The sequence below is a fragment of the Puntigrus tetrazona genome, chromosome 11 (genome assembly GCF_018831695.1).
Source record: "Puntigrus tetrazona isolate hp1 chromosome 11, ASM1883169v1, whole genome shotgun sequence".
In the NCBI taxonomy this organism is placed as follows: Eukaryota; Metazoa; Chordata; class Actinopteri; order Cypriniformes; family Cyprinidae; genus Puntigrus; species Puntigrus tetrazona.
The window spans coordinates 19,162,067-19,176,935 of NC_056709.1; the positions used below are offsets into that span (position 1 = coordinate 19,162,067).

General features: G+C 37.8%; 1 protein-coding gene across 1 annotated transcript in view; it reads left to right on the forward strand.

Moving 5' to 3' along the window:
* cdh4 (cadherin 4, type 1, R-cadherin (retinal)) overlaps window positions 1-3,609 on the forward strand; it is a 181,585-nt gene extending 177,976 nt beyond the window's left edge. The window contains 3 exon segments of the mRNA XM_043251330.1: window positions 457-596; window positions 742-906; window positions 2,102-3,609. Coding sequence (XP_043107265.1) covers window positions 457-596; window positions 742-906; window positions 2,102-2,308 — 512 coding nt within the window. The 3' untranslated portion in view covers window positions 2,309-3,609.
* The last annotated feature ends 11,260 nt before the right edge of the window (window positions 3,610-14,869 follow it).

Genomic DNA, 14,869 nt, shown 5'->3' on the forward strand with positions numbered 1-14,869 from the left:
GTCATTTAATTTTTGATCGTTCATTTTTATTGAACTGTCAGTCAACATTTTCTCAGCTCCTTCTTTCTGAAGCTCCAAACAAAGTCTCCTTAGAAATATGTACAGGACTATTCCCATTCAATGCATGTGCCATTTAAAAATTTAAATGTGACTTTCAAAAGCTATCTAATGTTAAATACTATTAGAAGCTTCTCAAAAAATACATTACATATTATATTGCATCATACAAAACATCTAAATAGTTTCCACAAAAATCAAGCAGTGCAAATTCATCTGTGCCATCACAAGAATAAATTATTAAACTGTTGCCTCACTGTATTTGTAAAAATAATAATAATTAATTAATGCAGCCTCGCTGAGAATGAGACTTTTTTATAAAAAATCCTACCCCCGATGGTGGCCCACCAGAATTAGAAAATAGGTACATGACGCTATTTTTGTGATGTTGTGTTTTAGGTATGGTTCTGTTCTTTGTGGTGTGGGTGAAGCGAAGGGAGAAGGAGCGTCAGACGAAACCCTTATTGATCGACCCTGAGGATGACGTCAGAGATAATATCCTGAAGTATGATGAAGAGGGAGGAGGAGAGGAAGATCAGGTCAGTGTCAAACGTCACGCTGTTATCGATTTTCGAGTCAAGGCTGTTTTGAAATTTTCAATGGCTTGCTGCTTTTTTGTCAGTTGCAAGAGCATTTCTGACCTTGTTTCAGACGTGACCTGGTATATTTTTATTTCTGTTGCAGGACTATGATCTGAGTCAGCTGCAGCAGCCCGAGTCTCTAGATCACATTATGAGCAAGCCTGCAGGTGTGCGGAGAGTGGACGAGAGACCCGTTATCCTAGAATCTCAGTACCCTGTCCGGCCCACGGTGCCACACCCAGGGGACATCGGCGAGTTCATCATTGACGTATGCTTCCTCTGTTTCTTATCATGAAGATAATCTAGTTAGGCCTCAGGTTTCACTAGTGCCTGCAGAGGGGTGTAGGAAGAAAGTGCTATTTTAATTTGCAACGTGATTGGAAAGCCATATGTAAAGAGGTCATTTCTTTCCTGGTATCCACTTATAATCAGTTTATTTTGGTAATAATTCTTTTGCATTAGGTATCTGAGAAAAAAAGAGGGTTGAATTGTTTTTGCAAAAAATAAGATTAAAAGTGGAACTCAAAGAATATGTATTGTTTACTTAATGCCTTCTCGTGTAATGCATTATAAAAGGTATTGTAGTGCATTAAATTTGAATTGTAATGCATTATACAATGTCATAAATAATTGCAACCACAGCATATTATAAAACGTATCAATTCATTGTTAAACTACACATTTTAAATTCAGTTGTAGTTATTTACGACAGAGAAAGGAAATGCAGTGCATATTATGAATAATTATAATAACCCTTTAGTAACCCTTAATAATGCAATACATAACGGCTTTAAGTAAATTACCTAAAATGTATAATTCTGTGCTGAAAATATTATCAATTTATAATAAATAATGTTAAATAATCTTTAGGATATGCAGACCAGCAGGTGCTACGTTGAAGCATAAACAGCTTAATTAATAGTATTTATTATTTCCTTTTTTCCATACTATATTCCCTGTTTACGTTTTAGTTTGATTTGTAACTTTGTTGTGTGCTTTTGTCATTTTAATTACGTTCATTATTTCAATAGTTATATTTAAACTATTTTTGTCATTTTAATACTTTCAATCACTTGCCAAGTCAACATTTCAAATTTCCCAAGTTTTTGATTTTTAATACTTATATTTGAACAAATTTTATTTCAAGCTCAGTTGCCAAAAACAATTTTAATGGTTGGATGGATAGGCATGTGTCTATCCGATCTGCCTGATGTGAGAAAAAAAAAAGCAGAAAATGAGTCCTTTCTGCAGCTTAGTTTAAAAAAAAAGGGTCTTTTTCAGCGAGCAGGAAGTTGCAGCGTGTTTTCATAGTGCATCAAGGTCTTTCATCTCAAACGATCAAGGAAAATTTGCTTCCTCCTGATGTGACCCCTTTAAGCACTTTCCAGCAGCGGCTTTCAGATGGCTTTGTATGCGTCTGTTCGAACAGCCTCGTCTCACGGTCTCTCCCTCTCTCGCATTAGGGCCTGCGCGCGGCGGATAACGACCCCACTGCTCCTCCCTACGACTCCCTGCTGGTGTTTGACTACGAGGGCAGCGGCTCCACAGCGGGCTCCGTTAGCTCCCTGGACTCCTCCAGCTCTGGAGAACAGGACTACGACTACCTCAATGACTGGGGTCCTCGCTTCAAAAAGCTGGCAGACCTCTACGGAGGAGGGGGAGAGGACTGAAGGTGGGAACTCGAGGAAGACGGAGGGGAATGGAGAGGGCCAGGAGGGACAATTGGCTTCTCGGATGTTTTATCGAGAAGTCGCACGCCAAGCCTCCAAGTGGGCTGATTATCTCTCAACTAAAGTTCCTCTGCAAGCTACGGAGGCATCGAGAGGGGAGGATATTGCCCTGCAGCCTGCTCTGGACCTTTGCTGCAATCCACAAGTATTTTACGGCTTTTTACAATATTTCGCGTTGTGGTTTCTTCAGTGTTGTTTTGTCACTCCTCTCGGACCGCCTAGAGGCTCAAGATGGAATCGAGTTGCGACGACGAATTCTCAGCGTGCGAGAATCAAAAAGAAAAAAAAACGAGTGCGCACGCTCGTTTTTTCGTTCGCTTTATCACTAAAGAGAGTTCCACACACACTTTTTCTCTCAACTTGAATTTCAGTAGAACAGAAGCACTGTTGTTGATAAAGTGCCTTTTGTGGTGTGTTTTGTATCGGACTCCTGCAATCTCAGGGTCGGTTGCCATTTTGAAAAGTTTCTTCTGTTGGGCACACACTCCCCCGTTCCTGTCTGCTCCTCTCGACTACCTTTTGCTTTCCTTTCATCCCTGCATTACCGGTGCAGAACACCTCTTTGACTACTACGCGGAAAACAAACAAAGGAAACAGAGAATGTTTTGTCAAGACTTTTGTTGATAAACACAGGACTCATTTTCCCTTCACAAATCTCTTTCTCCCTTGAGAAATTGGAGTGTATGAAATACAGTGATCCAATTCGAAAAAATCATATTTTTTTCTTTCGGTTTTTGTTTTTTTGTTTTGGTTTTTTAACTTGACCGACCACGACCATATAATGTTATGTTGTGTAATGGTTGTGTAAAAAATCAAGGTCTTTATTTTAAAAGAAGAAAAAATATTACTGGAGAATGCCTTTTAGCTCATACTCTTGCCTGCCTTGTACGATTTTGTGTTGCGTTTCCGAATTGTAAAGGTAATTTAGGCATGACAAGTTGCCAGACAGTGAGACTAAAAGTGATGGCTGAAGAAACCCGACTCTAAAAGGATTGCATCAGAAGAAACCTTCTTTTTTGTCTTGAACATTCCCCTTTTCTAACTTTATAAGTTGATTAAAATATTATACGTGCATGACTTCTTTCAAAACAATGTCTCAGATCTCTCGCACTTGTTCCTCTGTGGTCAGAATGTGAAAAGTAGTTGGCAAAGAATATACACCATACGGAATAAATATAATCTGAAAAAATAAAAATAAAAACCAAAAAAAGATTCAAAAATGTTTAAAATGCTGTAAAATACTTATTTTTGAAGTATTATTTGAAGCATTTGCTGCTCTTCAAGCTTCGAGTTGGGCTAAACGACAGTGTCTGGGCCCAATTTGGTTTTAATTGTGTGTGAATGTGAGTGTGCGCGAGTGTGTGTTTGTCTGTATCCTGTAGGGTTTTCCCATTCTCTTTTTATATGTTTGTCTTTTGTATTTTTCTCTTAGGTTTTACGTTTATTCTTCGGCTTTGAGAAATGCAGCGGCGTTCTTTTTGTCTTGTCGTTCTGAAGAAAGTCTGTCTCATACATTCTGTCCCTGGATAAGGTCTAAACCTGCATTGCAGAGAAGCTTACAATCAAGCCTACTCCACCATTCAGTGTAACGGATTTCTCTTTCCTTTCATCTCAAATATTGGATGTGCTTTAGAGAATAAACAATCCCTTTTTTCTTTTTTTTTTTAATTCTAATAATAATAATAATGAAAAATTCTCAAGTCTCTGTCCTGTCCGTAATAGGTTCATGTCTCTTTTCTTCTCTCTCATGCTTCCATGTTTCTTTCAGCTGCTTGTCATAATGTTTCCTGGGCATGAGCGAGCATTGCATTATGCCATCAAGTGAATTGAATTTAGCTGATATATCAAGTATGGGATTTCTGATTAAGCCATAAAATCAGGCCATTTTTAAATGGCAGCGTGATTATCATTAGAACTTCTGGATTTCCATGCATTACCATTAAATTAACATTGACTTAACATAACTTTGGATGACTGCTCCTCCTACACATTTGCCTTCTGAAGCATTAATAAAGAAGCACTCTGTCCAGTGATGACAACACTTCATCTGACAGAAGGTTTCCTATATTTTTCACACGTATTTAAATGAGCCACGAATTTCTGTCCCATGACCCAGTGAAAGGTCAGTGTACTCAAAGGGCATATGGCATAATTAAAACATAAAGCCCACCACTAATGAAGAATCTCTGGGAGTGGATTATAGCTAAAGACCATGAAAATGTATGAAATTACAATTGGGTAATGAGATTAAAAATGTTATAAAAGTTAATACTTTATCTCTTCTTCTTTTTTTTTTTTTTTTTTGTCAACGTTTATACGTTTTTTGCTTTATTCTTTAGGACTTTTAAGTTTAACGTTATAGTTGCATATAAGCATTTGCTGAGAAAAACATATACATGTCCATATCATAAACCTGTCGTCTTGCAGTCCATGTTGCAGTGGAATTTGTTCATATATCCTTAGGGATCGTCCACTATATTTGAAAATTTTTAATATTTTATGCTGATGCAACTTACTGTTTTTAATGCATCTTACGCCACAATAAAAGCACGTCCGTTTTAAACGATCACCAAAATGAAAGGAAAGACAAGGGTTTGGATTGGACTCTCTAACCTCTACAACAAGCCACAGCTCTTTTGGGTTTGATCTGATTTATTAACCTCTTGCCCATTTTAAAGACAGATTCATACTGACAGTTTATCAGTGCTCTTCCATTTGTTTCAATCAGTACAACTCCAGCTCGCAGCATCCCTCTCTCGCTGCATCTCTGTTACCCTTTGCATACTAATGGTGAACATGTTCTGTTTTATCTATTCTTCATGTACCAAAATTGTGTATGAGTATCTCTCTGCGGTTTCAATAAGTCAGCGCACAGAGAGAGTGAGCCGAGACACCAGAGAGAGTGAGAGCTGTAGGGGATTGGAACTCTCTGCGGCCGTGTCTATCAATTAGTGCTCTGATTAATCCCTTGCTTTAATCTCATCAAGCAGAACACTGCTAATTACCCACAGACGAGAAGAGAGAGGGATGAAGAAAGAGCAAAAGAGCGTGTGTCATTAGATGCAAGAAGGGGTGGTAATAGAGGAAAAGAGGGAGGAGAGGAATGAGGGGAGCAATAAGAAAAGCAGAGAGCGCCGTACGAGATGGCATCTTTGGGATGAGATGTTGAAAATCTAGGGTTCTTTTTTATGGAGCACAAGAAAGTTTGAATAATGTACTGATTGAATGTACAGGCTTAGATTTAAGCCATGTTTTGTACATTTTAATGGACTAAAGTTTCTTCATTTTAATGTTGGATACTAGTTGCACATAGTTTTACTTGAGGTTTTCATAGCTTAAAGTTACGGGCTATTACGGGTTATGAAAGATTCATATTTTGGATTTGAGAGTCCCAAACAACAGATTGACATGTATGTAAAATCAAAAAACCTTAATTTTCTTCTAATATGCATTATTATTATTATTATTATTATTATTATTATTATTATTATTAATATGCATTATTTTTACTTTATTTGTTCAAGGACTCCCAAATGATTTGTTCAAAGATTCACTTCTACGGTGATTGGTCGATTTTATTTAAAGCAGTGTTTTTGAGCTTTTAACACTCCAAAAGCGCCGTCTAGTGGCAAAGAAAAAAATAGCATTTTCCTTCAGACCAACGCAAAAAGATGAACAAGATGTCAAAGGGATTAAGAGTCAACTTAACTTTAGACGTGGTGCACTTTCTGATGTAAAACTTTTCAGGATGTTTTTCTTCACTGTTTTTCTGTGTTAAACACTGCATGAAAGGTCGTTTACAAAAATCCTTAATTAAGACACTTCAAAATAGAAGATTAAATCCAAGCGAACAAAAGCAGTTAAATACTGCTTTTGTTAGCTTGGATTTAATCTTCTATTTTGTTTGCATTGTTGAATGTTTGCATTACAAAATATAACAATACAAATTAAAACGAGCGACATTAGTAAACGTTCTAGAGTATATGATTGTAGCCTACTAAAGGTACGATTCTGTATCTTTTTTTTCTGAGCGTGTATAGGAATAAATATGCAGAGATATAGATGGAGATCAGTGGAGATATCTGATGAATACCGTAATCACAATTAGGAACTCCTGAGTACTTAAGTAGCAATCAAACTGATTTGTGAACAAATCAACTAGTCTAGTTTTTAAATTGAATTTAGTACTTATCGTAATTGCACAGAAAAGAAAAAAAATATTATTTTGAAGACTTAATGGCATTCAGGTTGAAATGAAATGAGAATGACTACAAGATGATAGAATTTTAATTTTGGTGAAACATCTCTTAATAGCACCTCTTGTTTTGAGCAAAGGAAAGTGTTTAAACGAAGCCAGCTACATGAGCTGAATTTTCTTCATATAGTCGGTTCTCAAGCAGCCAAGCCATGGCGGTAGAAAAAAATATAGTAAGGCACTGATGGATTGTTCTTTCCTGAATACAAACTTAACAAGTGGCTAGCAGCCAACGCTGTGTGTTATTAATAAAGTTTGCCCTTTCAAATGCACTTAAATATATTTTTCATCTACTCAATAAAGGCCTAGATTTCCAAGGCCATGAACGAGAACAAATCATTTTGAAAATGATTTGGACAGCGTACATGTGCCTGCGTACATTATTGAATAGGGTATCTTAATTGAATGTTTACAGGTAAGTGCTGAAACCATCCTGAACAAACAAAATCACTCTACGGCTACGCTTTGCTGACTCAGCTCTTCTACTGTGAGATGCAAGTCAGACACAGGAAGTGTTCAGCTATGTAAATGAAATGAATACAAAAGAGCCTTGCTGTTTATCTGTCAGTGTCTGCTGTAATGGCCGTCCATGTATCGCTAAACCATCATTCAGCATTATAAGTACATAAACTGGGAAGTAGATTGTAATATTTCATCAGCTCACTAATAGTATACACGGTAAACAGTGAAGATAGCATGCCAGTCTTAGGCATTAAATTATTATCGAACATTATTTAGGTACTTCTGTTTGGAAACTGGTAAATGTTTTGCTAGCGTGGCAATTGAGATGGGTCTAGTCACTGCTAGGGTGATGTTTAAATCCTGATTCAGCAACATGGCAATCCAAACAAAAGTCAAAATGCAGCTTTAGCAGAACTCAGAAATCCCCCTGGGATGCTAAAGTTGGTTCTTCCCATAGTGGGCGTGTCTCAAGAGAGACGACTAATTGGCTGTGGTCAAAACACACGACGTCCGTGGATCTGGATTCTGCTGTACATATATATTTTAGCTGGAAGGTGTCATACTGTTTCTATTTCAATAATATCCTTTTGCTGAGTCTCATGAATTGCATTTTTTGTTTTTGCGAAGTGGTGAGCGATTTGTCAATGGCCCACAAAAGTCAAGTTTGCTGAGCTCCCGGAATCAGTGGAAAAACCTCTCGGGTGAAGTCTTTCTAGAAACAAAATTGTGTAATCTGAGAATCACAACAAGTTGTACAGTAGGAAAACTAAAGTAAAACTTTAGTCAAACATTTCAGGGGGTGATAGTTGCTAGCTGCTTGATATAAAATGACAACATAGCTTATTTACACACCCGTCTCTGTACAACAATATTAATTATCACGTAGAAACTTAAACCGTGATTTTTATTGTTTCAGAATGCCCTTCTGGGGGCTGAATGTTCACACTGAATTTTAATATGGTGTGGGTTTTGTTTTAGGAGCTGCCACTGAGTCATCCGAACGGGAATCTCATTAGCATGATTACAGGTAGAAGAACATTTCTGAATGGTTTGATGGATGATCAGCATAGGTTTTAAAACCTGAAAGTAGTCATTATGATAAACCGTCTCTCCTGAATCAGTGCTTTTCATTGCTAATATTTTAGTTTACGTATGTAGTGTATACTTGAATATCAAAAAGCGGTCTAAAAGAAGTAGGACAAGCATTTAGGAGATATGCTGACTCGTGGGCCAAGTAAAGCACCTTTGGATGTACTACAGTTGAGTATGAAACAATAATTTTCTGTCCATGGAACTGCAATGGGAAATCAGTTTGCTCCCTGCATATCCAATATTCATATGGACAATTTGGAGCAAGCAAATATCTGGAGCAGTTTGCAACCAACAGCCTAATTTAAGAAAAAGCTGCCTTACAAAGCAGTGAATACTGAGGCGGCTACAAATATAACAACAATTGACTCATTTTACTAGTGCTATTGCAAAACACTTTTGTCTTTGTAATCTCTGATGAAAATGTCAATTTGAAAAATGAACTTGAAAGTATATTTCTCTTTTTAGCTGACGTCATCAAGTCCTTTTTTCAGCCCCTCCCCTCCAAAGCTTTTTCATATCAGGAGACTTCGCAATTCCTTTCATTCCAAAGAGATAAAATGAAGCCCTGTTCTGCGTTGCTTCTCATTGAACATGCTTTTTCATGCATAAATAAATAAATCACATTTTGTTGTGAAAAATGTGAAAACCTGACTTAACTGGCATAAACTTTTGAAATGACAAGGATCATTAATTTGGGACAATACTCAAAATATGATCAGTCTTAACCCTTTTGTGACCACCTTTCATCTGCAAGTCTAATTATAACAATTTGAAGTAATAGTAGCTATGGTTCGAGAGGAACACTGGTCCTCTGGTTCATGGTTTTGGAACAGACAATGAGGACAAGAATAAGAACAAGACTAATCACTTTAGAAAAATACATCCACAAATCCTCTGTATCCCTTATTTTCTGTTTGTAGCCTTAAGAGACCCTTAAGTCCCATTTAGCTAAAAAAAATCAGGCTGACTAAAAAATTGGTAAAAAGCAATATTTCTTACTGTTGTATGATAATAATAATAGTATGACGAATAGTATGATAATAATGTTGTTATTACCTGTTAGAATGGATTCTAAACAAATTCACTTTTTTAAACAGTGTGTTCTTGTTGAGGTCAAAGTGACCTTCAAACACAAGTAACATTATATAAGTACATTCAGTACAGTAATACAGAGGATTAAAGCGATGTTTATACATAGCTTTTAATTAGGTTGGAAAATTGGAATTGATAATATCTGATAAACCAACACCTCTTATTTACATTTACATTAGTGGTGAGGAGAATCTGGCTACTGTGAGTCCTAAGAAGTAATATGATTGAGAACGTAAATGATTGATATTGAAACTGCATACCAATTTTCCTAATGGACTGAATGAAATTATTTAAAATTTCATGGATTATGGGGTAAGAGACTATTTTAGGACTTCAATTATTAAGCAATTATAAAATCCCATTTTAACTAACATTTCATGAAATTCAAGCAATGTTCAAGCGTGTTCATTTCATTCTGTCATGCTGCAGAGTGTCGTAGTTTTAATGCATTTACTCTCACGGGCATTTGTGAAAAATACAAACCATGTGGTTTGTATATAGTTTGATTTATATATACAGGTTTGTACTGATTATCTATAACCTCCATGAAGCTAAACCTGAACCTATTTTTGTGTATGTGTATGCATGTGTGTGTGTGTGTGTATACAGTTTTTTTTTGTTTACAAGGACACACATGTGTTTAATGACATGGGTATGACAGAGGTATTACAATTTGAAGGTGGTTTATGAGGACACTGCCAATGCCCCTGTGATTCCAATGGTTTAAAAAATATACTAAATGGTGTAGTTGTGAGGTTGGTGTAGGGCGATAGAAAATACGGCCTGTACAGTATAAAAACCATTATGCCTTTGAAAAGTCCCCGTAAAAAACAAATGAGTGTGTGTTTTCTTTTCACACGGGACATCCAAAGATTGTAGATTCAAAATCGTATTTCTAATTGTGAAAAAGATAAACCTACTTGTAACTTCAACGTAGCTCTTTGATCAACCGTGTGAACCTCCAGTCAAGTCTGAAACATTTTGCTCTTATTTTGCTGTTTGTGACCGCTATGGTGAACGGCGGCGGGTGGACGTTGTCAACGCAGCTAAAGCCGACAATTTCCATGGGCAGGCAAACAATTACCATTAGGTAAGGCTGCGGTCGCAGCGGCACGTGACGTGCTCGCACGTGTGGTATCATCCAAATGAAAATATCCTGTTTATCCTTCCAGCTGAGACGCGGCTCATTAGACAGATAGAAATCAGCAAATGTACAGATTTGCTGTTTACACTCAATGTCAAATCTTCAAGTTTCCATCCATTACAGACAGAAACATCGAGCAGGTGCTCATTTGCGGTTGCCTGTGTGTCCTGAAAGAGAATTTTCTTCATTTGAAGTATAAATTCAGCAGCAACTTTGAGAGTGGATAACGATTGATTGTCTGTGTGCTCGCTTGTTTCTGCTTGTTTGTGTACGTTGCATCTCTGTTAATGGCTCCTTTTTATCTGAGAACAGTGGGATCCATTAAATGGGACCAAAATAACAGTGGAAAGGCACAGCGTTTTTTTTTTTTTTTTTTTTCTGCACATTGTTGATGACAGAGCCTTTCCTGCAGGTCAGTGTTTTGATAGCGAATAAAGACGGCAAGCGAGACATTTAAATGCTTTCAACTTGTTCATGCTGATTGTCTGGACCTCTGTCTGGAGGAATAATCACAAATCAACATGTTTTGATGCATTATTTCTTCAAAATATCAATTCGAACCATAATTGCAGACTGAAACTGTCAATTAATAGAGAGATTAGCGTAAACGGTTGATGGATGGCGTTCGGTCGCATTCGCAGGCGGTACACTGTCACATCTAAACTTGAGAAGTTTGTCAAAATTGCATTAGGAAAGTGCTGAGCAAACACTAAGATAGAATTTATTCCTAGTATGTTTTGGCTGTGAAATGCATTTGGCTCTAGCTGGAACTGCAGCATTTGAAAGGACAAGCTGTTTCAGTGTCTCGTTAATAATATATCTTCTGAAAATCTGTGTATTAGGGGTTGGAACATCGCAACGCACAATGATGGTCGCAAGCTGATGAATCGGCGCGGAATTTAAAGAAGCATATAAATGTGAACTTCCTCGCTCAGGGCCTTGTTCGAAGATGCAACAACGTGCTGGTTTTGATCCCTTGAGATCTGTGCCGAGGGAGGCCCTAGGCGGAGGATTCTTGCTGATGAAACGGTGGTAGTTGTAGAAGACTCACACCGGCTCACCAGGATGGAAACATTCTCCGGTCCAGTAAATGTAATTTCTCCTTTGGGTCATTGCCCGGCGGCAGGACTGCTGAGGTGGTACCTTCAACGCGCGCTCAAGCTGAAAAGCAACATTTTCTTGATAGATTCCTCTTTGTTACAGAAACCCTGTTTCATATTTGCTTTGTTACAATTACAGCACAGTCTCGGTTGTACAAGGCCTAAGCTTGAGTGCAAACTGCATACCCCTCTGGAATGCCTGATTGTTATGTATAATGCGGAAAACTTTTGCATTAGCAATAAACCAACGAATACATTTAATATCATTATTAGCAAAAGCAAGGTCGGATTATTATTTAAGTCATGACAATACTTCATGCTGTGCGAAAGTAATGCAAAGGTAAACTGTTATGCTCTCAGTATGCTGTGAATGTGCCAGACTTCTGATTCATTAGCAATAGGTTAATAATTAAATCGACGTGGAGTAATTGGTAAAACTATTTGTGCTACAAACCATTTTCATCATAATGAATGAAAACATTATGATAAATACTAGTATAGGCAAAGGTTTTAGAGCAGAGGTGTTTTGTAATGTTTTAGCAGCAAGTCGATTTCATACAAAAATACGGCAAAAACTGTACATTTCAAATCCTTCAGAAAACATTCTGATAAAACAAGCATTTGTTTTTATTATTATTATATTGAACACAGCTGACTAGTATTTTTTTGTTTCAGGAAAAATCAGGCATTTATCTGAAATAAAAATCTTTAATATGTGTGATGTTACAAAAGCTTTTAAAAGGAAAAAATGCAATCAACCGTTTTACATTTTGATGATAATAACAATATTAATAATGCTTCTTGAACGATGGACCAGAGTACACTGGAGTAATGATAAAATCTAGATTCGATCACAGGAGTAAATTACATTTCAAAATATATTTAAATAGAAATCAGTTATTTTAAATGTAAAAAATATGTGTGTTTGCCTTTGTTGTTTTGTGCTGCGCCACACGGATAAGTCTTTAAATAAGAATCGTTTTTGCTTCATATTGTTACGGTTGAATCGCTGATGGACTACTTTGCCCATGTGTTTCATGCTTTTCTGGACCTTGACAATGTTCACTACTCACTACTACTGGGACAGTCATAAGCCTCACTGTTTAACTAAATATCTTAAATGATGTCCTTAAGACAAACAAAGCTTTTTACTGCTTAGGAACGACATGGGGTTAAAAGGTTAATGACAACATTTTCATTGGAGGACGTTAAGATGAAAGAAATGAATCGCGTCTCGACCTCAACTTAACTTCATGCACAATATTTGTATTTGAATATTTAGTAGACAAACTCCTACTGGCCCATTCACACCAATAACCAAAGAGTATACTCTTTTCTCTAACTACGTATGTTCAGTAGTCGTTTTAAGTTTGTAAAGGGACGTTCGCATTACAACAATAACGGAACAATTTTCAGCCGAAAAGCGATAAAAACGATAATAACCCCCTGACAGACAATCTGAATCCATCTTGCTTAAAAGATACCGAGCATTTAAAGCAGCAGACGACAACAGGGCAAAGCGTTAAGGCAACATTTTCCTTAAATTATTGTTATTATTATCCATGTCGTTAGCGAAATTATTAGCCGGTATTAAAAGGTATGGATACAGCCTCTATATGCCATCGCTCCTCTCTCTCTCTCTCTCTGAAATAATAGGAGCGTTTCCTCTATAATTGAGCAAATACAGGTGAAAGCAAATACGGGCGAGAGAGCAGCTGTTGAGGTGGGTCTCATAAATTGAAGTTGACGTAGCTAAAATGAACACATGCACAAAGAGAATGGGACATAATCGCTCTGCGCACGTCTAACGGCGCTTCCGATGCAAGCTGCTGACACAAGCAATCTTACATCACGGCCACAAGACCACAAAATTCATACAAACACAAGACCGGACCGTGATGCAAGAGAGCGGCGCGGCGGTGACCTCTGTGCGCCAATCAGTCGACAACTTCAATTCTACAGCGTCAACGGGTCTGCAGACGCAGGCCGCGCACGCTATGTCGGATGAGAAGGCACAACGGGGGATCTTTGTAACAGTGAGATTTAGGCTTCCTAACAGCGCCGGGATAATAGTCGGGTTACAACTGCTCCACCCAATCAAACCTAAAGTCTGTGTGATTTTTTTCCCTCCGCCAGCCGCTGTTTACACAGAACATTCTGTGAGATGTAGCTAGGCAACCAGTCAGCCTCTGCCATCCCTCTTTCTTCCTCTTGAGAGGGAGCTTATGTGGGCTTAGCTCTAGAGGAACAGTGGCCCTTTGCAGCGGAGAAGGGAATTACCATGGAAAACACTGGATTGCGCCCGCACACAAAGGGCAAAAGAGGGAGGCCGACATGTCAAAGGTGTCCTGCAGCGCGACGTCATTAGTCGTAGTCAGTTTAGTTCCGAGTCGCTAACTAAATGCACGCGACGAGTTACAAGGCGGCACGTGCTGTACGCTTCGACTGAACACGCAGAACTTTTAAGATTTCGGGAACGAGCTACTTGTAGCCTGGAAGCGTTAACTGAACCCGTGCCATCTCGCCTTGCCAACTGTCACGAGTTTAACACTTAAACCTGCGAATATCCGGGAGGGACGCCTCTGACTGTAACTGGATAAGTTTGAGAGCCACAGTCCAAACGATGAAGTGTTTCACGTATCCACGCTGCACTCATTTCGACAGGGCAGATAACCGCACTTCCTAACTAGTCAAAGCCGTCACTGAACAACCAATAACGAACTCAAGTCATGTAAAAGTCAGAACATGTTCTTTTAAGCGAGGAACGCCTGAATGGTAATTTGCGTGTAATTATTTTCCTTTTTTTTCTAGCGTAACTAAACGCAACGTCAGACGAACGCAGGTCTACAGTGCCATCTAGTGCGCAGGGAGAGAATAACCACGTGGTGTCCGATTCAAGAACGAATGGTTCTTTTGAACTAGTTATTTGAATCATTCGTTTGAACCAATTCGCAACGCGTTTGTAAAGATATGCACGTAAAACGATGCGGTAGGCTGACAAGGATCATAAATTCTAGTAATAAATGCTAACACTTTAATAACAGTGCTAAAAACACCGGGAAGGAGAACATTAGTGATTCCAACGAATCGAGTCATTCATTTAGTCGAGAGTCATTCAGATTCTTATGAACAATGCTTAATATAAAACCACACCACCAAGGTTTTTTTATAGAAACTTTGTCCACTTTTATTTCTTAAAACATCTTTATAAAAACACAAATATAAAATGAATGGGTAGTTCCACTGTGAATTCTTTTTCTTTTCTTTTTTTTTTCTTTTTTTTTTTACATAAGTAATTTGCACATTACAAAGCCACCTTCTATGAAAAACATGATATATAATTGCAATATTCTTTT